The 24,483-nt window shown below is 36.0% G+C and overlaps 3 protein-coding genes across 4 annotated transcripts; 1 reads left to right on the top strand and 2 right to left on the bottom strand.

Annotated features, from left to right (window-relative positions):
- Positions 1-5,445: 5,445 nt before the first annotated feature.
- LOC126689579 (uncharacterized) lies at positions 5,446-6,402 on the bottom strand. The gene has a single exon (XM_050384817.1). It carries the CDS (start codon positions 6,400-6,402, stop codon positions 5,446-5,448), a length of 957 nt encoding a protein of 318 aa, XP_050240774.1.
- Positions 6,403-11,757: 5,355 nt separating this feature from the next.
- Positions 11,758-17,333, top strand: LOC126690523 (probable protein phosphatase 2C 46). 2 transcript variants are annotated; one of them, XM_050385714.1, is made up of 6 exons: positions 11,758-12,121; positions 12,578-12,989; positions 13,218-13,585; positions 16,206-16,442; positions 16,559-16,609; positions 16,712-16,769. In XM_050385714.1, the coding sequence occupies exons 2-5, from the start codon at positions 12,671-12,673 to the stop codon at positions 16,607-16,609; spliced, it is 975 nt and encodes a 324-aa protein (XP_050241671.1). In that variant the 5' UTR covers positions 11,758-12,121; positions 12,578-12,670; the 3' UTR covers positions 16,712-16,769. The 2 variants fall into 2 exon arrangements, with proteins under 2 accessions (XP_050241671.1, XP_050241670.1); XM_050385713.1 differs by lacking the exon at positions 16,559-16,609 and having other exon boundaries at positions 11,760-12,121; positions 16,712-17,333.
- A 4,111-nt stretch (positions 17,334-21,444) lies between these two features.
- Positions 21,445-21,721, bottom strand: LOC126690522 (dolichyl-diphosphooligosaccharide--protein glycosyltransferase subunit 4A-like). The gene has a single exon (XM_050385712.1). It carries the CDS (start codon positions 21,719-21,721, stop codon positions 21,608-21,610), a length of 114 nt encoding a protein of 37 aa, XP_050241669.1. The 3' UTR covers positions 21,445-21,607.
- Positions 21,722-24,483: the final 2,762 nt, after the last annotated feature.

Here is a 24,483-nt window from a genome sequence, read left to right as displayed (position 1 = left end):
GGGTTATATGTGTTACAATGGCAATAACAACAAGAAGCAAGGTTGTAAATCAAAATATTTTGTTATATGTTAACAACAAAGCAAGCCATAAGGAGGTATTTGCCTATTTTCATGGTCTAGGGGGATTGTAAATGACCTAATAGAATAGATAAAAGGGAAAAAGGTTTAATTTGTCCAATTATTGGCTTTGCTTATTATGGTGGCTTCGTTAAATGTACCAAAGTCTAATTACTTTAACTGGCCGAGCCATTAAAACTAATGTGCTCATTCAAATTTGTGTTGTGTGATGTTAGTGGTAGTTCTATTGAGTAATGTTATAACCACAAATTATTTTACAATATATATATATATATATATATTTTTTTTTTTTTGGTAAAGAAATGAATTTAAAAGAACAACTAAACTGAAAACAAAAACTCAGGACACTCCCTGGAAAAAACCACACCAAGCCTATCAGCTCTAAACACACTTTCAACGTCCACAGGCGGACTTAAGAAAATAGAGAAAGGCCTATGCTAAGATGCACCCAACCTGGCAAGCTTATCAGCACTTCTATTCCCTTCACAGTAACAATGATTAAATCTGATCTGGTTGATACGGCCAGCCAACTGCTTACAATCATCCACCAAAGATGTGATTAAGCTGTTAGAGCAAACAAAGGAGGTAATGACATCTAAAACAGCTCTAGCATCCAGCTCTACTTGGACAGCGCTAAAATTACGCTCAACACATAAGGTTAAGCCATCACGCAGCCCCCAAAGCTCAGCTTGAAAACTGGTTGTAATGCCAATATTTCTTGCAAAACCCACAATCCAATTCCCTTCCTCATCCCGAATAACTCCCCCACCTCCTGCCAATCCGGGGTTACTTAAAGACGAGCCATCGGTGTTGAGCTTCACCCAACCACGAGTCGGCCTTTCCCACCTGATCTGTTTCACAATCCGAGTTGCTGCCACCTTTGGAAAATAAGCACAAAAGAAAAATTCCCTAGCCCTTTGGATTATATCCTTAGCCAGATTCGGATTAGCATTCTTCCTACTAAAAACCACCTGATTTCCATTATACCAGATCAACCAGACTGCGAAAGGAAACAGCACCTTCCAAGGAACTAAACACCTCGCATTCCCTCTCTCAACAGTACAATTTTCTGCCAGCCATGTATGTAAGCTCTGAGAAAATAAAGTATTAGTACAATAAGGAACTCCAATTTCATTCCAGGTTTGCAAACTAATTGGACAGTCTCTTAACACATGGGAAATAGTTTCGACATCATTATGGCACAAAGGGCAAACTAAATCCATATCCATCCCCCTAGCCACCAGGCAGTCTTTGACACCAATGCTATCATGACAGCACTTCCAAAGGAAAGCCTGAATTCTTGGCAATGTGTTAATAGTACAGACCCACTTACCGTGAAATTGGCGCGGTGGACCTAACTCAACAGCATGTCTATAAGCACTCTTCATATCAAACTCCCCATCTCGAGAACCCGTCCATATCAATCTATCTTGACTCGGACCAGTCTATGCAAAAGGGGTCGCCTGAATTTCCTTCTTGCAGCACAGAGAAAGCTCAAAAGGAATTCTTTCCCAATTCCAGCCCACTGAAGTGACAAAATCTTTAACTTTATCTTCTTCGCTAGCTAGGGGCAGAGGTCCTTGAATTAAATGCCTCACCGGACCCTAGTTCAACCATTTATCATTCCAAAAACTAAGATCGCTATTCCTCCCAGGTAGCCACCTAACACCTTTAAGGAAAACATTCTTCCCCTTCTTCATACCTGACCAGATTTGGGAGCATGGCAACTTATCACAGCTTCTTGAGCGGACTCGTTGCTGGGTACAATACTCATTCTTTAATACTCTAGCCCAAAGCGACTCGATCTCCGTATGGAACCTCCAGTTCAACTTAGATAATAAAGCAATGTTCCTGCCCTTAGCCGATTGCAGACCCAACCCTCCTTCCGCTTTAGGTCTCGTTATCTTATCCCAACCAACCCAATGAACTTTTTTGGCCTGTTCAGAAGTTCCCCAAAGGAAGTTTCTATTGATTCGGTCAATGCCATCTAGGATTTTACTTGGTAAAGGAGCACATTACATCACATAATTTGGTATGGTAGATGAAGAAGCTTGAACCAAAACTGATCTTCCAGCAAGAGAGAGCATGTTTGCCTTCCAACTCGACAATTTCTGTTTAACCCTCTCAAGAACAAAGTTAAAATCCTGACTGGACAATCCTTGACTTTTGATAGGAAATCCAAGGTATCGCCCTAAATTGGGAGTAGACTGCGTACCAAGAATGTCACTAAAAGATTCCCTCATATCCCTATCAACATTGGGCGAAAAGAAAACTCTCGATTTTGCTTCACTCACCGTTTGCCCTAAGATTTCACAAAACTGATCTAGCACATCCCGAATAGTGGAGCAATTAATCAGGTCTACTTTAGCAAACAGCACAATATCATCAGCAAAGAACAAGTGTAAAAAGGCCGGACCTCCTCTTGATGCCTTTACTGGAGTCCAACACTTAGTTTCACATTTTTCAACAATAAGATGCCCAAGATGGTCCATGCAAAGGATAAAAAGGTAAGGAGAAAGGGGGTCTCCTTACCTAATACCCCTTGATGGTCTAAACTCCTCAAGGCAAGCCCCATTAAAAAGGATTGAAGTACTAACTGAAGTGATATAGCTCATAATGATGTCGATAAGTCTACCCGGAATGTTAGCTTGATGCAGCGTATCTTTGATAAAACTCCACTCCAATTTATCGTAGGCTTTCTCGAGATCTATTTTGATTGCCATGTTCCCTACACTCCCCCTTTTCCTACTAATAGTGTGAATCAACTCCTGTACAATTATAACATTATCAGTCCCTTTTCTTCCCTGCACAAAAGCTGACCGAAATGGGGAAACAATCCCACTCAAGAAAGGTCTTAATCTGGCCACAATTATCTTAGTAATCATTTTGTAGGTCGTGTTACAAAGGCTGATAGGCCTAAAATTTCCAATAGTCTCAGGCCCTTGAATCTTTGGAATGAGGGCTATATTGGTCTTATTTAAATAGCTAGGCACTTTCCTATCCTTAAACACCTTTTTAATTTCTGCCTTCACTGAGTCTCCCACCACTAACCAATACCTCTGGAAGAAACCTGCATGTAACCTATCCGGCCCTGGAGCTTTGTAAGCTTTCAACGACCAAAGAGCGGCTTTAATCTCCTCATTTGTCACTTCACCATCCAAACTTCTTTTCTCCTCCTTAGACAGCCTGAGTTGCCACCTAGTTTGACTCAAGACATCCCAAGAGACCTGGCTTTATGATGTGGTGTAGAGCTCCATAAAGCTTTTCCTAATGTGTTCCATAACCTCTCTTTCATCTAACAACCAATCACCGACACTATTCTTAATCGCTTGAATTTTGTTTCTTTTCCTTCTCACTATGGCTGACATGTGGTAAAACGAAGTATTACGATCACCAAATACCATCCAATTTAATCTAGACTTTAAAGCCCATAGCTCTTCTTCTTGAGCAAGCACTAACTCCAACTTCGAATGAAGCTTCTTTTCCAACTCAATGAGAGAAGCCGAGGGACGCGTAGCAATGGAACGCTGAATCCCATTCAACCTAGCCATTAGCTTCTTCTTTTTACCAAAAATATTCCCGAAATGAGTCTTGTTCCAATGGTCCGCATTAATTGTACACCTTTTAATAGCCTCTGGAAGAGGGGTTAAGTTACTTTAGGCATTTGAAACCACTGAAGGGAAAGAGGGGTCAGATGCCCAGAAGCTCTGAAACTTAAATGGCCTCTCCAAAACTAGCAAAGGCTTAGGCTTAAACTCCATCAAAACCAGACAATGATAAAAAAAACAGCGGGTAAGGTGAATGACCCTAGCTTCAGGGAACAGATTGTACCACCCCAGGTTAACAAAGAAACGAACAAACCTCTCCTGTATCAGATCACTCACACCTCTGCGATTCAACCAAGTAAATCTTGGACCCGAAAATCCCAGATCAATCATATTGCACCTGTCTAAGCACTCCTTAAAAAGCAAAGACCTGTTAACACTGATACTCCTCCCACCAAACTTATCATTATCATAAAGAGGTTCGTTAAAATCCCCAGCAATAACCCAAGGAAGATTATGAGAATCTGCTACACTACAAAGATTATTCCATAAGATAACCTTTTCAGCTAGCCTAGGACTAGTATAAACAGCAGAAAAAATCCAAGAAAATTCAGAATTACAGACCTTGATAGAAACATGAATCTCCTACTCTGTGCTAGCAAGCTGTAACACCTCCACCTTCTCCGAATTCCACAACACCCGCAAACCTTTGGCACGCCCAATGGTGTTTATGTGAATTGCACCATCATACGGAAGTCTATCTGTAATTTCTTTGGCCCTATCACCCCCTAGACGAGTCTCCATTATTATCAATAAAGCTGGATCATGAACTCGTGTCAGTTCCCAGACATGATTCTGAAAGTTGGGCTTCAGAACACCCCTACTGTTCCACACAATAAAATTCATGATGGGTGGCTGGATAAGGGACAAACACACATCAATTTGAGGTTGGATGCTCACATCCTTCCTCAAACTCTATCCCGTTTGCCTGAGCAACACATTCAACCACCCTTTCCTGACCAAAAAACTCCGAAACACGCCCAACATTCCCACGATTAGATTGAGGGATCTGAAGCTCGGCTCGACCTCCAGCACAACTGCGAACCCCCTATTGCTCCACCGGGTGCTCAAAGCCGGCGTTATCTTCGCATATTACCTCTCCAATAACCTGCCCATCAGACCCACTCATGGCTTGGCGATCTCTACTAACAGACTCACCACCACGATCTCTACTCAATTGCTCACCCATCTCGTTCTCTAGTGAAGTTAAGAATTGGAAATTTGGGTCAATGTTTGGCTTAGCAATACTTGTTAAAGAGAAAACAGGGTATAAAGAACCTCTGGGAGAAAAGGCTGTAGCTTCTCTGTTAGAGAAGACCCTTAGTCAAGCAATACCCTTTTTGCCCCTTACAGATCCGTTAGCCTTAGTCTTCAGCATATCTCCCTTACTAACATTACCACCAGCTTGGTCCACCCCTCTTGGCCCATTTGTCCTTTTCCCAATCACCACTAGGTCTGCCTTACGCTTCCCCTCTCTCTTTAGGCCCAGCCCATCCTCCTTAGCCTTATTGTTAGGCCCAGAAAAGTCATTAGCCCGATTCTGAGAATTTACCCATTCTTGCTTAAGAGCCTTGCTGGTAGAAGTACTTCCAATATTTGGACCTTTTCTCCCACTCTTTTTCCTAGTGACCACTACCCATGGTCCATAATTGTCCTCATCCATCGTACCAACACTACCAACCTGTACCGTGTCACCTTCTTCTTGCGCCTGTGTGGGGACCACTCCTTCATGCGCCATGCATGTTGTCCTCTCTGCGTTACCCTACGCACCCATATCGGCCCTCTCCATGTTACTCTGCGCATCCGTATCGGCCTTCTCCTTAGGTGAGGTGGCTCTGAGTAAATACACACAGTCGTCTATCCGGTGCCCAATCTGGCCACACGAGAAGCACAACTTATGAATGCCTTCATAACTGATTGGCTGATCCAGACCGCCAATGTTCACCGACGTGACTAACAGTTTCTCAACATCCACCTGAATACATAGCCTTGCATATCTTCCCTTTGCTTCTGTCGCCGTATAAGTATCGGTCCTCAAAACATTTCCCACAGCTTTACCAATCTTCTTAAGCACATCCATCTCATAATATTTGATAGGTAACTCTGTTAATCTAATCCAAACTGCAACCGATGAGATATTGGCTGATGAAGGTTTAAAGTTAGGCTCCCATGGTCTAATGGAGAGAAAATGTTCTCCAATAAACCATGGACCCTTCTCCAACACCTTTGAGAAATCTTCCTTCAGCCCAAATCGGACAAGATAGAACTCCTTCGCCAAATCAATAATATCCATCCTCCCCGACGGTCTCCACATAGAAATAAGCCTAGCTTGCAAGAAAAGAAACCCCACTGACCTGCCATAAACTTTCACAATCAAAGAGTTCACCCAGGGAGCTCTAATCCGTTGTTTCACCTTTTTGGATAGCGTCACCGCTGCAACACCATTTCGAAGTTCAGCCACCTCTTCGTCTGAGTCCTCATTAGATTCCATATTCTCATTCAACTCAAAAGCTTGATTATAGGCTCCTGGAATTTCACCCATAAGTTTATCCTTGAAAGACAAACTATTCCTTTCGTATCTGTCCTGTCTAATAGCTTCCGCTTCCCTGCTAAAATTATAATCTACGTGGTTCACGTCCTTGACTTTCTTATTACTCCGGGCTAGCTCAACTTCTTCTTCACTAGAGAGGAAACGGTCCTTAGGAATGCTCATGCTCATGCTCACACTGTTGTTGTGGCCAACTTCTTACTGGTTCTCATTTGAGCACACTAATAACATCACTTTTTTTATTTACCAATAATCATTCACCACATCAACAATTTTTAAAAGTTTTTGTAAAAAAATTGTATCTCTACTATTCTCTTTTTTATAACTTCATAAGATCGATGAGAATTATAACCCATTTAATCACATAAATATCTTGATTATTATTGTTATGATGGGAGTTCTTAAAATCTTTTATATGTATATAGACTTAATTAGAATGCAAGCTACTAACTCTCAAATACCAAATTGAAATTCCTATATTTTTGTTTATCAACTCAATTTAATCCAGATAAATAACATAATTATAAAAAAAATTATATTGTATATGTAAATTAATATTAAAATGCAGCACCACATAAAAAAGTCGGAAAGAGGTTCCAATAGGTCAAAGAGCATTGACAAACTACATTTTACCAACTACGAATATCAGATCTGAACTCTGAAGTACCTTTATGAGGAATGTCATGCACTAACAAATAGGAAAAGAAAATCACAAATAAGAAGGGGCAAAAAATTCAAAAAGTGTGCTCGATCATTAGCTTGGAGTGGACGAATTGGGCTCCAATCTCCCATAATATCTGGCAACAATCATGTTTTTCCATGCCTCGCGAAAATTTACTTTTGACAAATCCGACCACTCTCCAATAAGAACCTCACCTATCTATGGGTATGTCAAAATCACCATATTTAGATGAGAAAATTGAAACATTCTCTCCCATAGTGTTGCATTTTGGGACGGAATCAGATTCAAACTTAGGGGGCGAAATTTTTTGTTCAAAGATTTAAAAAAAATAGAATATCAATACTAAAGGTTGACAAAGTTGTTTTATTAGTATTAATTTATTAATTATTATTTGTATTTTTTTTTTTGAAAAAAAATTAATAATAGGATTTTATAATCAAGAGTTTTGTAAGTCAATTGACACGTTTTAATATTTTCAAGGTCTAACTAATGTGTGGATGAAGTGATCAATATGTGGCATAGAAGTTGTCTCTATGGCTATGAGGGTGAAGTTATTTGAGAGAAGCATAGAGCTCTCAAGTGAAAGGAAGAAATTGGATAAATGTTATTGGGTTTTTGTGATTTTTTTTTGCTAGAATTTGTAATTGATTTGTTGTTATTGTTTTTGCTTAGACTAGATTTATGATTTGTCCAAAGATTTTTCTTATTATCCGGATATGTGCATTTTTTTTATATATTTTTCTTGTTATCTATTTGTTGGATTTCTTGGGTCAATTTGTAAATTTTTTGGGGAGGGGGGGAAGGTGGCAAGTATATAAATTTAAGGGTTAGAATTAAAATTCTTTTTATTAATATACGTGCTAATATTTTTTGTTTCAAAGGTTTTTTTTGGGGGGGGGGGGGGGGGATGGCCCCCCTAGCCCTTGAATAGTTCTGTCCCTGGTTGCATTCGCTAAGCTAAGATCATATAAAATAATATAACTTATACTACAATTGTCTATGTGATATATTATGAATGGTGAAAAAAAGATAGTGAGTCTATGTGAAAATGATATGTAGGGGGAGGTTTGGGTCCAGCTTTCAGTGGCACTGGATTTGTTGGGATGGTGACACATGTCCAAAAATGGGATTGTGACACGTGTCCATTTTTGGACATGTGTCACCATCCGACCTAATTTAATGCACTAAAAGTACTGAACCTAAACTGAACCCCGCAGTCTACACATAAGATAATTGTGACAAAAATTATAACAATTTATATGGTTCTAAGACTATTATGCTCCATTTTCAAACGTAGAACTTCATATTTTATTTTTGTTTTGGTCCAATTAGGCAATTCCCAATTGGTCAATACTTGCCGACTTAGAAATAGACCCTTTTAAAGTCACGAATGGCATTACAAATTTGCAATTTGCAACTGAAAAACTCACTGGTTTACAATTCTTTGAAGTAGCTAGATCCTTTTCATTCTTGCACATCCCACTTACCGTGTAGAAAGGACTTCCTAAAATGAACGACTGCGGAGCCTATGGGCAAAGTCTAACCTATCCTCTTGTTAATAATTGACTTGACGAATGCGAACCTATCAATACATACATCAATCGCTTTCTGTCTTCATTAGTAATTAAGCAATGAGGCCAATATTTTAATTAGTATTAACACCTCCATAATACCAAGGGAGAGGGTCAGATAGCACTTGAATTTTCAAATACGGCCTTTGTTTATGTCGATTATTAGTTTATTACTCTTCCTCTTCTTCTTGGAAACAATTGTACAGGAAAAAAAAAAAAAAAAACTGTGATGATTTTCTTATGGTAGGACATTACTGTATATTAAATACCATTTTCCAAGTTGCAACTGGGTAAGTGTGGAGGTAAAACAGAGGTGCATGCAATATATTAAGTTTTATAATTAAATTTAAATATAGTTCAATTGACAAATAAAGATAAATATAAGCATTTTTTTCTGGCCCAATACAATACAAATATGTATTCAAAACTGCATAGGTATTCACGAATCTAATACAATTGACAAATAAAGATAAATATAAGTTTTTTTTTTGGGGTCTTAATACAAAATGAACACGTATTCATAACTGACAATGAAGCACTGTCTCTTTAGTTAGTGCTTCAATTGCATGGTCTACATAGCTTATTATTACCTAGGGCATATCTATGGTTGCTAAAAGATATACATGATCCAAAAGGACCTTATCTTTTTACAATTACGAAACAAAAGCAGTCACGCTCTTATTCTCAATTGGTCAGTGGAGTTTGAAACAAGAAGAAAAAGAGGAACTAGGAAGTGGATAGCCCTAGACTTTGAGCTAAAATTCCTAATGCAAATCCCGAAGTAATAGTCTCAAAAATATTGAGAAAACAAGTGTTGTCTACTTGTCTCCCACACGAGACAACACGTGTTTTCTTTCCTTCTTTTTCAACCCTTTTTTTCTTTTGGAATGGGTTAAGTTTATGGTTTAATCAAGTTCACATTGAAAACCCACTTTTAAGAATTAGCAACTAGGAGAGGTTTTCCTTCATCTCTAGCCAAACGTGAGACATGTTTTTATGGTTTAACCAAGTTCACATTATAAACCACTTTAACTCAAAACAGAGACACGTGGCAGCTAAAAAATTTAATGATTCGTATGAATCATATGCGTTTGTTTAGTTAGATATTCTCAAAAAAAAAAAAAAAAAAACCATTTTTAAAACGAAAAACTCTATTTCGCAATAACAATTTCTCGTAACTTTTTTAACGTTTATTTTAAACTTTAAATACCATTTTACAACAGCTTATCCAAATACACTTAGGGTACGTTTGGTACGCTGTAATAACTTTTGTAATGGAATAGTTATTCATTTGTAATATCAATTCGGTCATTTGGTTGCATATTTATTACATGGATTAGTTATTACATTAGAATAACTATTCTTTAAATTGAAAAATAGTTATTTTTCTTTAAAATGGATATAATAGCTATTCCTTAATGTATATAATAGGTTTTAAAATTAATATATTTTCAAAAATATAAAGTTTCCTTATACATCACTTTTTACAACCAAACTTATGAATAGTAATAGTTATTCAATTACAATGTCTTTTATTCCGAGTAATAAAAATTACTATTCTAAATATAATCTACATTCAGTGTACCAAACATACCCTTAATGTCACACTGCATGTTAAAAATCAAAAAGATTTAGAAGTTTTTGGGATCTTATGTGTTTTTTATCTTCTTTTGTTACCGTTCCAAACCCATATAATGGTTGCCACCTGCTTGTGAATATGTGTGACCACGTGTCATTTAAATCCAACGAATGGACACCTATGTACACTCATGTCATACTGAGAAGGATGTTTGTGATTGAGAATAGTTGTAGCCAGAAAGCATTAAATACTCAAATTGCACGCAACAACATTAACTTAATAAATAAATAAAAACTACTAGTTATGTAAAAGAATTTGAGGACAGTTCTAGAGTATCAAATATGAGAATTAGCTCATTAAAGCATTCGTTTCTCAAAAAAAAAAGCTCATTAAAGCATTTTTTTTAATTATGGTTTATGTGAACAAAAGGACATATGGGTTAAAATAGGGGGAAAAGTTAATGTCTTATATAGAACACTGTCATCACATTTTGGATGCCAATCGATACGTGTGTTTGATTTATCTTTTTTTTTTTTTTTTTTTTGAGCTTATCTCATTTGCTTAAATAGCTTTTACTCAAAAGCACATCTTAAACAATTCAAGGAAATTTTTTTTAAACAATATACAATTTTTTTTTTTGAGCAAGTACAAATAAGTATAATTAAAGTACATATATAGAGCCAAGTTTATCATGATAAGTGATAATATTTTTATACATATATGAAAAAAGCATGTAAACCCAACACGTAGTTCTAGAAAACTCCTAGCTCACCTCAAAAAAAAAAAAAACACTCCTAGCCAACCTTTTCCTAGAAATCGTATACCCAAAAAAAACCCAAAATACCTATTTTATGTTGACAATTTAGCATCTAAACATAGGAAATGTAAACCGACATCATTATATTTTTCCCTGAGGAAAATAAAAGTTACAGAGATTTAACAACTACCAGACTCCATAAATGAAAATAAAATAAAGAAAAAACATAGAAAAAAAAGTGAAATTGTTTTATTTTTTCATTTTTTGGTTGGTCATTGGCAGAAATTTCAATAGAAAAATAAAGAAAATGAAAAATCTATATCATGAAAAATATTTTGATGAACACAGTGAAAAATGGTTACATCTTTTCTTTGACAAACTGAAAATTAGAAAATAATAATAATAATATTGCACTGGGACCAAAAAAGAAAAAGATGTATTTCTTATTCTAATTAATATTACATCCGGACCATTTTTTTTTTTTTTTTGGATGAATCATCAAATTTTTTTTAAAAAAACTACCACTGCTATTTGTTCAAATGATTAAGTTTTGGGATAATATTTTACTAACATATTTATTGAGATTGATGTTGATTGCATTTTATCATTAAACGAAAATATTATGATCAAACTCTAGGTTTCCTGTTTCATGACAAAAGACTAACGAACAAGTCGTGAAATTATGTGTGAAAATAAATATGTGGCCGAAATCGCAGAATCATAACGGAAGACTTTAATGTGTCACTAGCAACCAAAATATTAACAAGTAAATTAAAATTATATTAATTTTTTTTTAACAATAATGATTATTTAATTATTATATTCTACCTATTTCTATCTACTTTCTGTTTGTTTGGTTTTTTATGTGTGGAGCCCACAGCTGCCCATATGCATTGCTGGCCTTAAGCCATCGCTTTGTTCGTTTTCTTTTATAGGCCTTTGTCTGCTGAGAAAAGAGGAGAGAGAGAAAGAGAGTTTCAGTTTGTTCAATCACACTGATTGAGAGCTCCTTATATATTCAATTATCTCTTTCTTTCTTCGTCCTATTCCTCCTCTAGCATCTACAACAAGACCAAAAAAGAGTGAAAAGTTTTCATTTTTATTCAATATTCAGAAAAAAAGAGAGTGACCCATATAAGAAAAAACCCTATTGGCCACAGTTTTTGAATTGATTTTGATGGATCTATGGATCTAACGCTTTTATACCCACTTGTATTGGTCTGTTTCTTTTAGATCCCCATCATTTTCATTTGGTGGTATTCAATAGCTGACAACAACTGATCTAGGAGCCTGATTACACTGTGAGTTCTCTTTTCCTGTGTATGTTTGGTTTTATTACAACTTAGCAATTAATGTGTTTGGTTTTTGTTTTTTCCCTTTAAATTTGTGTTTTTGGGAAGTTAAAGTTACTGAATTTATGGTATGTGGGCAAAATTTTGTATGATTGGAGGGTTGAATGTGAAGGTAGATTTTACCGTTACTCTTTGCCACAACTCCTATGTTATTTTATTCATTTAGAGGTAGTATTAGTAGGGTTGTGGTTTTCTTGAAGTTCTTAGTAGAAATGGAGATGGGTTTTGGATTTCAGGCCATATTGTGTTCACTTCAATGAGGTTTTTAAGCTGAGAATTTAGACTAAAAGTTTGTTTCTTTCGTTATCTACATGATGTGGTTTTGATTGAGAGTAGAGGGTAGGGATGTTATTGTGTTAATCATGTTGTTTGTTTAGTTCATATGGAGGTTTTCTTGGCCTGCAGGGGAGGAGGTTGCTCTGGTTTTGGTTGTAGAGGGAGGGATTGCATCCATTTTGGATGTGGAGGAATTGGAGGCTGGCCCAGGTGAAATGAGGGATGTTATCAAGGTTGATAAACTTACTGAAGGCCTGCTGGGGGCCATCCTCGGACAGTTATGTCTACTCGGGTTCAGATGCAGCAGGCCGGCAAGATGGATTACTTTGGTACAAAGACACCGGGCAGCACATGAATGGTGAGTTCTCAATGGCAGTCGTCCAGGCCAACAATTTGCTTGAGGATCAGAGCCAGATTGAGTCAGGTCCCTTGAGTTCGCTAGAGTCTGGACCATATGGCACCTTCATTGGCATATATGATGGTCATGGTGGGCCAGAGACTTCACGTTACATTTATGATAATCTATTTCAGCATTTAAAGAGTAAGAAACCTATGCTCAGATGGATTTTTAGCATGAAAAGTTGAAAACGTTTGTTAATGCCAAAATTGACATTTACTCAGTTCCGTGTTAAAATTGAGAACCATGAAAGTTTACATGAGTTTCTTTCAGTAATTCAGGGCTTTTGTTTTGTTGTACTTAAATCGTTGGGTTTGAGGTGGGAAATTAAGTCAATGGTTCTCATGATTGGGTTGAATTGTATTTTTGCAGGGTTCACCTCAGAGCAACAATCAATGTCAGTGGATGTGATACGGAAAGCATATCAAGCAACTGAGGAGGGATTTCTGTCTGTTGTTACCAAACAGTGGCCTATGAATCCCCAAATTGCAGCTGTTGGATCTTGCTGCCTGGTTAGTGTGATCTGTGGTGGTACTCTCTACATTGCCAACCTTGGTGATTCCCGTGCTGTGCTGGGGAGGCTTGTCAGGTCAACTGGGGAGGTTCTTGCCATCCAGTTGTCAGCAGAGCATAATGTGGGAATAGAATCTGTGCGACAGGAGATGTTCTCTTTGCACCCGGATGACTCACACGTTGTGGTTTTGAAGCATAATGTATGGCGTGTTAAAGGCTTGATACAGGTGAGTTAGTTGTGTGGGTGATGATGTCTTTCATTTGAACTAGCCCATGTAATAACTTTTTCTTCCCTTTCTAATTTCTTGTATCATTTTGATTTGTGGAATTGAGATGTTACAACATTAATGCTTTTGAAACCTTACTGACATTTAGTACTAAAACTAGCTACAAATTCCATGTCATATTATGGATCCTGTGATTTTTACCAATATTTATGCGAATATTAGTTCAGTTTGTGCATGCAGCGCATGTCAGCTAAGTAATTAGAGTGATATGTTATCCATGTAGGCCACATGTGATTCAGACTTTGTCATGTTGTTGAGTCCATGGTTTCTAGTCTCAGAGCATGCATTCAGAGTAAGACTGTTAGAGTTGTTTGTGTAAATTTGTGTGCTAATAATTTCTGAAGGATGTTGTTTGAGGGACTATATTGCTTTAGACTTCATTTTGGTTCTGCATGGAGCCTCTCTTTTTCTTTGTAGGCAAGTTGTTTATAGTTCCTTTCCTATGTGCACATGTTTAACAAGAGGCTTCACTGGAAACTCTTGGTTTTGTGGTGTTTTTCTTCTCTTTTCTGTTTTTCTTTCTCTTGACAACATATGAAATTCAGTAAAGAAAGTAATATTGACAAGGTATTTTGATGTGACTAAGTAATATTGACTAAGGTATTTTGAGGGATGAAATATGATTTTCCAACCTAAATACATTATTTAAGGTTGGCATTCAGCCCAAGTTAATTTGCATTGTCATGGAATGATTCATAGAGCACGTGCATGGCTTTGTGAGAAAAGGGTTTACATGTTACAAGCATCACTTATTAGCATTGTTTAAATCATGTATAATTCTATCATAAGGTTCAGCACATTCATCATGTTAGATTCCTTTATAGAAAGCATATATTTGGACTATGGTATTTCTGTAAATAATAGGAATAGTGTGGAGATTACAACAAGATTCTTTGTTATCTCTATAATGTAAGTATTCCATAGTTTGGAAGTAATGGCTCACAATAAAAATAATTAGGCTAAATTTCAAATTGTAGCCTCTAACTTTGACCTATTCTCAATTCAGTCCTTTAAGTTTAATTTTTTTAATCCCTTTGTCATTTCGTCTAGTTTTGTCCAATCTCACCAATAATTTTGGTATTTTTCAATTTCCGAAACAGCACTGTTTTGATGGACCTAATGGTGTGGATTGGACAGAGTAACTATATTGGAAACAAATGGAAGTTAAAGGACTAAAACAAAAACAAAGAAAAAAGCAAAAAACACTTTAAAGGACTGAATCGCAAACACATCAAAGTTAGAGGGTGTAATTTGTAAATCAGCCAAAACATAATATTGGTAAATTGCTTGCTGTTCCAAAAATTTGAGATTGGCAAGTCAGTTATCTGAGGTTCAAGTCACCTTTAATTTGGAACCTAATGTTATTTTATACTTGAGAAACAGTTCTTATGCCTAGTTGACCTAAGTGACAAAAGGAGGGAGAAGACTGTTAAGATCCTAGTGTTCCACATTGGTTAAGTGTGTGTTTATAAGCTCTTGGACACCCTCCTTTTGCAAGTTGGTTTTCAAGGGTGAGCTTTACCTATGAGTTTGTAACATTTGGTATCAGAGCCAACCATCACCCTGATTAATCGGGTGTAGCTCATTAAGTATGGGATCAAATGAGTTGCAACTTTGTGGTCGAGTCCCAAAAGGGGTGACCTAGAGGCTAGATTAAAATTACTGATAGTTGAGTGAAGTCACCAAAAAGAGAAAGAGCTACCAACAGATCAGTGTCGCTAGAATGAGCCGTCATGGACGTTGGCTGCGAAGCGTGGTGGTATGTTATGATCCTAGTGTACCACTTTGATTAACCATGTGTTTTTAAGCTCTTGGGCACCTCCCCTTGCAAGCCAATTTTCAAGGGTGAGTTTTACCTATGAGTTTGTAACAAAGACAAATGATGGTAACGTGCCTCTGGCAATTATTTTCCTTTGTAAGTGCCTTTGGCACTTATGCTGGCTTGTTCGATGAAAAAAGCCTTTGGTTGGATTGGTGTTTAAGACAGATCCTTCTAATATTGTTGATGAACCAATATGATAGGCCATTATGATCTTTGCTTTGAAGATGACTAGAAATCCTGGTTACAGATGGTCAACATTTAAAATTAAGAAACGCAAGGATGAAATATTTATCCGAAACGGGGGAATAAATGAAAGAGAAATGGCATTCATACAAGGATAAGACCCTAAAAATGTCTTTACATCGATGCCATTTATACTTTATAGTTCGTAATTGATTTTGACACAATCACACTAAAAGAAGTTATATAATAGTGCCCCTGTGATGAAGGACAGGGGATGGTGTTGGGCAGGGTCTTAGGTTCCACTGATTCCTGAAAAAGATAACCCTTGTACGTGTTATTGCTTTACTGATGATTCCGTACAATATCTCTATGACAATGGAAACTGGTTTCTTTTGAATTAGATGAATTTACCAAAATTAGTTGGGTATGTGGATTTGTATTCATGTACACATGCATGTATGTGTAAATTATGATGCAATTTTTGTGGCATGCTGAGCATTTTTATTTCTCTTGGTTTTAACATTTGCTTATCTGTGGATATGTTTTGTGTTTCAGATATCTAGATCTATTGGTGATGTATATCTAAAAAAGGCTGAATTTAACAGGGAGCCTTTGTATACTAAGTTTCGCCTTCGTGGACCTTTTAAAATGCCAATTTTAAGCTCTGATCCATCAATTTCTGCACATGAACTTCAACCCCATGATCAGTTTCTCATATTTGCTTCTGATGGGTTGTGGGAGCACCTTAGCAATCAGGAAGCAGTTGATATTGTTCAAAACCACCCACGCAATGTAAGATATTTATCACAGCAATGGCAGTTCTAATTTGTATTTGTATTTGTATTTACTTGCATGAAATTTTAGAGTTACCAACAGCTGGTTTGACCTAGTAAATTTGGAATTGTTAGTTACTTGTGAAACTTTGTGGAGATCTTGGGGCTTTTCAGCCCATCCAATAAGTACGCATGCTTTCACTTTGTGTTTACCATGATTGTTATGAGTATCATATGAGGGGCCTCAAGAAATGATAGAACTTGACATTACCTGTTCTGTTCATGCAGGGAATTGCCCGGAGGCTTGTGAAAGTTGCCTTACAGGAAGCAGCTAAGAAGAGGGAAATGAGATACACCGATCTGAAGAAAATTGACCGCGGTGTCCGCCGACATTTCCACGATGATATCACAGTCATAGTTGTTTTTCTTGATTCAAATCTTGTGAGCAGAGCAAGTTCAGTTAGAGGCCCTACTTTGTCTGTGAGAGGAGGTGGTGTTCACCTACCTGCGAAGTCTCTAGCCCCCTGTGCCACACCAGTGGAGCTTAATAGTTAATACTACTTGATTAAGCCGCCTCATTGTACTATTGTACGTGGTATTAGATCCTTCTCAGAATTCCAGTGCCTTCAGCTTGTATATCCAAGAGAGATAAGAGAAGCTGTGGTCATTTTTATCTTGTACAATGTAGATTTAACCAAGAACGTGTATTTATTTAGTTTCTAAGGACTTGAGCAAGGAAAGAATCAGTGAAATAGAGCTTCAAAGGTGACACTGATGATTCTTTCTTCGAGACTGTGTTCTTACGTATTCATTTTCCTCCCCCTCTCTTTCTTTCATTTTAGAGTTTTGTGTTTTGTATATTATGTGAACTTCATCCCTTGAAATCAAAGTTTCGGATCCTGTTGCTTCACGGCTTCGCTTTACTTTTTGCACTTTCAGATTCTGCTTGTGTGTGCTTACTTGAAGAGATACATATTGGTCTGAACCGATTGGAAATTCTGCCTTAATTGGTTAACATGTATGTGTGTTTAATTACCAAAATGTAATGGAAATTCAGTTCTGATAACTTTTTTTTTTTTTGATGTGCAGTTTTTGATAACTTGAAAACATCTCAAATGAGTTTTAGGTTTTTATAACATGGATTTTACAGGGTACACATTAATTTTTATTTTTGGAAAAAATTTTCTCAAGAATTGAAAAAGTAATGATAGTTTTTTCAATTTCTGAGAAAATATTTTTAAAAATAGAAAGCTTAATGTGTGCCATCAGAGCACACATATCCAAATAAACTATTCAGCTATAGGACCCATCAATTTTAAGTTAGAGGTGATGGAATACTACAGATCCAAACAGCCCTTATACTTGCAGTTGGCAGGGAACTCTGGAAAGGATATGGATAAGCATCATTGGGTGCATTTTGCACATCAAAAGAAAATAATAAAGCTGGTAAATACTTGCAGTCGGCAGGGAACTCTGGAAAAGATATGGATAAGCATCATTGGGCACATTTTGCACATCAAAAGAAAATAATAAAGCCGGTAAAAATATAGGTTCTAAAATGGGTCTTTGTTTCCTGTGTAATATAGTTACAGATTGATGATGGAGATTAATTAAAAAGAAAAAGATGATCCAAACTGGAATATTGCATACGTTATTTCATTGAACAGATTCAATCCCAAATCCACTCATTTTTCGGCCTATCAAATCCATTGAATTTTCGGTCTGCTGAAAACCAAGTAGTATAAAATTAAACATACTTTTAGATTAGATTTTTATTTTCCCTAAAAGTTTATTTGTTAAAAGTTGACAAAAGTATAGTGATACTACAAAAATGAATTTTTTTTTATACACTTGAGTGTGTTTGGGAAGTAATGAAAGTTGTAGTTTATAAGGGATTTTAGTTTATTTTTTCTACTATTTATAGGTTTTATTGCAATTTTGGTACTATTTATGAGTCTTATTGCACTATTCAGTTAACTTTTGAGCTTTTTTTTTAGGGTACCTTCAACAAAAAATTTTCAATTTCAGCTAAATAAACTGTTTCCAAACAAACTCTTAAATAAATACAGTAAAACTTAAAAAATAAAAAATAACAAAGCTGATCCAAACTAAACCATTGAAATCAACTGCTGGAGACATGCATGGTTTATGCCAGATGAGCTAACAATGAGCTAGAGCAAAATCTAACCAGTCATTAAGCTAAATGATAATAAAATATCATTTAGCAATTGGACTATAAAACTTACATGAGATTAATATGAGAGATAATAGCAAGAACAATTCTAGAGACATACCAAATCACACACACAATTTTAATTTTACAACTTATTTATTTGTGCAATTGTGAGTAATTGACATTTTTTGCCTGCTAATAATTTGTGTGACCCACTATTTTTTGTGACTACTCACAATTGCACAAGTCAACAAATTATAAAATTGGGCTTGCGATTGGGTGTCTTTAGATTAGTTTTAGAGAGTGCATTCACAAGAGAAAAATTAAACCTAGCAAGGAGACCAAAGCCAGACTTTGAGAGTCCAAACATCTATAGTTTTGTTGGTAGTAGTACTGTGAACATAACAATTAGGGAAAATAAAAGACCACAACTTTTTGTACCACAATTTTGGGACAACTCTATGGTGTGTGTGTTTTGAGTAAGAAACGGATGCGTTACAAAAGCTAAGAAAGTGAAACAAAGGTGAGAACTAGTTGTCGCCGAATTATCCAGTACACAAAACCCTGAAACAGAAACTGGAAGAAAGGAAAATATGACAAAATTCGAATCTTGGGACCTTCCCCGGCCAGCAAAGGCATTGGTAATCCTATTCACCTCTCCAAAAACATGCTTAACCATATAATAGTGAATCCTCCATGATAGACATGCACTCATCCTCCAAAGGTAAAAAGTTAAGTATGAATGCTAACATGACAATTCAGAAAAGAGATCGCAACCAAAAAATCAAGCTCATCAAAAGGCACAATTTTGATGTGATAAATTATGAGTAATGAAAAAAAATTATAAATTTATACGAAAGTAATAGATAACAATTTATAATTTATCGAGTTAAAAAAAAACAAAAAAAAAAAAAAAAAAAAAAAACTCCAAATTGTGGAGGGAATTCAGGTCAGGAGAAAGTGAAGGGAGCTTTGGGTAGTGCGGCTGCCTTTTCCCCGCTTCCCAGCGCATAGAAGTCTACCCCATTGGTCATGAGAAAGAGAGAGAGAGGAGAGGCTCCACTTCTTTAAAAATTGTCATTTCCCTTGTCACTTTTTAGGGGCACAATTCTCGATATCCTCCATTATTCTGATTTCTGACTTACCAACTGTTCTTTGGCACCCTAATCTTGACTCTCATCATATTATTATTAACTTAAGACTTGCATATTTCTTTTCCCATTATAGTCTGTAGAGCAAAGATTTGGCATAAATTTCTTAAAAATTTTAATCATTCGTTGATAAATAATAATCTAGAATTTATTGCAAAATTTTAATATTACTATGGTAGAATTACCAAGCCATAGGTGCGGTTTGGATAGCTGAAACGCGTTCAGCATTTTACGTTTTCAGCCTCTTCTTTTCTTTTTTTTTCTTTTTTCTTTTTTTAATCAAAACCTGTTGTTCCATAAACAGCGCAATTAGGCAAATAAATAGTACCTGGTCAATGAACAGTAACTTTTTAATTATTTTCAGTTTTCAATAAAATAAATTGTATCCAAACAGACTCATAATCTGTTAAGTACTCAAAATTCAAAATATTTATAGTTTTGGTTTCATGATATTTTAATGATTAAAATAAGGCATTTATAGTTTCATGCTATAAGAATTATGTAAGTGTCACTTGTCTCCAACACATTCACTATTATGCGATGGAAAAAAAATTAGTAGTCTTCTATAGGCTATGTCAATACTGGTTCAGCAGGTGGTAAGAATTTATCAATGCTGTTGCAGTTAAAATTATTTACCTATCCTTATTTCTTTTCTTTTCTTTTTAATTTTTTTTTTAAAATTTTTCACATTACAGCTTACAAGCAAAGCCAAGCAATATGACAGGACGACTAAAGACCCAAAAAGAAAAACAAGGGTCCTCTTAGCAAGTTATTTATTTATTTTTATTTTATTTTGCTGTGTAGTCTTGACTTTAGCAGTTAATAGACAATTGAGGGTCCAAATCTTTGTCCATATGTCTAGCCTTAGCTAGGGTACTCCACAAGAAGACGAGTAATTCTGCAGAGAAATACAAAAATTTTCTTAACATTTTCTCTAGTAAGTTAGTGCAAGTCTCTGCAGGTTTACATTTTTAAAGGAACAGTGTCAAATCTACACCCATTTTTATGATAAGTTATGGTTAAAATATATTACTTTCACATCTTGCAATAACATGAATTTTATTTTGTATTAATTACAATAATATATTATTTTTTAAATCATGAGAAAAATATATATAAAAATTTATCATATGGCCAGACTATAGTACTTAAAATTAAGGGCTAGTCACATTCAGGAGTGTGCTTGCTTTTCATAAATCCAGCAGCACCACAACCTAGTAACACTAGTGGGTGCCTGAAAGAGAAGAGAGATAGAAAACCTAAACTCTTGCTTAACTGTTAATAGAATTTTCCTATCGAGCCAATTAGCTGTAGAAAATCCATGCCAATAAAAGGATTTCATGAGTCCCACATGGAAAGGCTGTCAGGCTACAACATGCATCTCTAGGCATTCAACCAAATCACAAAGCACAAAGCTACAAACGCTTTACCTGTGCTCAACACCTCATGTGATTTGGTCAGATTAAGGTCTCAACCAGAAAAGGCCTAATCCTTGCGGCAAGAATAAGAAAACCCATCCTATTTGCAATTGGACGAGAGTAGAAATGGGACCTCAAATCTACAAAGCTAAGAGTGCCAACCGCCAACAGCTAGAACTGATACTTGACAATTTCATGCCACATTCATAGAAGCACACCACCATCATGATCCCCAAGACATTAACAGCATTACCAAAATTTAAATATAGCCAAACAAAATGGGCATTCAAAACCAGAATCTATGGATTAATTTTTCATGAAAACAGAGCTATAAAATGATATTCACGGTCAAAGAGCGTACATTTTGTGAAACAGCTCAAGTCTACAAAACAAGAAAAAACATCTCTATTGCAAATACATCAAAAAAAACAAACAGAAAACCTTAGCTGCCTTCATATTTCGGGTCAGCCACCACGTAATGATACGCTATCACTAGTACGAAGATGAACACGCCAAGGAAATTGGCAAAGAAGCCGAGGTCCTGATCGTCGATCATCTGTAACAAAAACACGCAAAACATCACAATATCAATTTCTCCTTCTTGCTTAGTAAACAAGATCGATTAAAATTGAAAATTCCCAGTTAGGAAAAACTGACTCATGGCTACAAGATACCCAATTCATCACACATCCAAACAGAGAACAAGGACTTGAATTGAAATGGAGAACAAATTAAACTGTGATTTTTTTTTTTCTTTTGAATTAGATTGATCAGATTTCCCATTTACGAATTACCAATGTCAGCTCAGATAACCAGTTCCGGACCAAAAATCTTACCCCAAATACCAAATTGACTCCCAAAATTGATAAGCTAATACACAAAAACATATTCCAACTCATTCCAAAATTGATCAAAAATACTAATTGTTTTTCACAACCAGCCTGCCATACACAAAAACATATTCCAAGTACTCATACTTATACAAATTATGCTCGATTACTCATTACTCAATTATGCAATTAGGTCCAACAATGAGAAAGCCAATACAATTAATTAAAAAAACCAAGAACAATTTCCATTTCAGAGGGAGAGTGGAGACAGGGAGTTACCGGCGGAGTGGCTGGCGGCAGCGAGGCGGTGAGCCGGTGACGGGTGAGGCGGTGAGAGAGAGAGACACGTCAGAGAGCCAGCACTCAGCAAAGCCGAGAGGCGAGAGAGAGACTGAGAGAGTTAAGGAGGAAGGTCTGAGAAAATAACAAATTTATGGTTAGGGAGTTATGTGTGGGTTGTCCACAAAACGACGCCGTTTTCATGTTGTAGTTGTTGTTTCTTTTTTCTTTTTTTTGGGTAATTAGACTTCTCTCTCTCTAGATTTGGAAAAATGACACCTATCCCAAACTTAAAAGGAAAATTTTTTTCCCATCTTGACATCTGATTTACCAAACTTTATTAAATTAATATTAGAAATGTTGTGTACTAACTTGCCATTTTCTTAAGAGTGGGTTTCTAAAATTATATATTTTATAGTTAAAAATCATTGTTTTAAATTTTTTATTAAAGTGTATTTTAAAATATTAAGTGTGAATTTTTCTTTTTCTTTTTTATTTTCTCAATGGGTTATGGGGACATTTTCCTTTGTAACTGTTTTATAGTGTTTAATAAATTTTGTATTTTTATACTTGTGAGGGCCGATTAATCAATAAATATTAAAACCGTGTTAACTAGGCTAGTGGCCCATCTAAGGACGTTAAACCATTCGAGGAGGCCCATAAAAGATCATCAGGGGAACCAAATGAAAAGATGAGTAGATATCATATGAGATGGGTCCAGTATGCGTCCGAGGACAAAATCCTTCTCGACGATATGTGTCTGAGGACAACCTGAACGCCATATTGTTACAAACACACTTCGAAGTTACATTACCACTAAAGGTGGGACATGGGACCAAGGGTAAGAAAGAAAAGATAAACAAATATCTTTAACAACTGCTGCCTCCTCATTAATTGTCTCTCAACCAATTCTCTGGCCGCATTAATGTGGAGGTGATGCCTGAACAGTGATGAAGCAGTCTTACAGCTGCTAGTTGAAGGTTCCAGGAAGTGTTGGATGAGACAGGAAGGGATCCTCCGAATCTAATCTACACGTGTGTGGTGAAGATGACACCAAGATGGCAGTATATAACATGGAAGCATGCATTGAGAGAAAGGATCGGAACTTCTAAACGAGTAGTGCCTAAAAGAAAATCTTATGAAATAAAGAACTTAGTTTGTTTCAAGGAGAAATTGATTGTAATATTTGTGTTAATCCATCTAGAAACGCTAAGTTTAATCGTTTTTCTTTTGAATTTAATCTAATTCTTTTATATCCATGCTCTACAAATTTATTATTTGGGCCTTTAGCGATCGAACCCAATACGAGTTTGGGATCGTTACAAATTGAGTCCTTACAATACTAAATTTATTAATTATTTGTTTACTAGAACACTAGCATTAGAGAATGTAAAACCCTCCCAATTGCTATTTTAGCAACTACACCCTTAAAAGCAAGTTCCATCTGAGTATGTAAACCCAAAAAATTATCCATCCTAACTACAGTAAGGTTGCATATTTGCAACCTTACTATTCATGAGGTTGTAAAAAAAATACTACTTTTTTAATCTTCCACACACTCTTTCTTCCTCTAACACTCTCTCTCTCCTCTTACTTTTTATTTTTTATTAGGTAGTTTATATTATTTTATTAAGTTGTATGTAAAAATAAAAACTGGGATATTAGGTGTATTGTTGGATGAGTTGGTAAAATAGATAAAGTAGTATTTAAGAATGTAAAATATTTGTCTTTTTACATCCCCCATTGCTAAAAATTTAAAATTCTTATTTTTAAAATATTTCATTACTAATATAAACAATAAGGGGGGGAGTGTTAAATTTCTTCAAACTTTAAGGGAAGGGAGTGTTTTTTTCTTTTAGGTTTGGAGCTAAGTGTCATTTCTCCAAACTTCAAGAGAGGGGAGTGAAATTACCCCTTTTTTTAACTAAGTGAAATGACACTATTTTGTTTAAAAAATAAAAAGAAAAACTACGCTAAATGATTCCTTTATATATAAGGAAATTATGTTGGAAGACAGTGGTGGGCCTTTTTGTATCCTGGGCTGAATTGCTCCTACTGTACTATGGCCCAATAATTCTGGGATAGGAGAGTCGGGACTGTTCAATTGGAACTCATCTTAAGCCAGTTTGTGTGCAAGCTAGGACCCCTTGGCAAAAATCTAGGTCACGTGCCCACGGTAAGGAATGTTGTAATAAAAATGTTATAGCAA

The sequence above is a fragment of the Quercus robur genome, chromosome 6 (genome assembly GCF_932294415.1).
Source record: "Quercus robur chromosome 6, dhQueRobu3.1, whole genome shotgun sequence".
Lineage (NCBI taxonomy): Eukaryota > Viridiplantae > Streptophyta > Magnoliopsida > Fagales > Fagaceae > Quercus > Quercus robur.
This window is presented reverse-complemented; position numbering and strand designations above follow the sequence as displayed.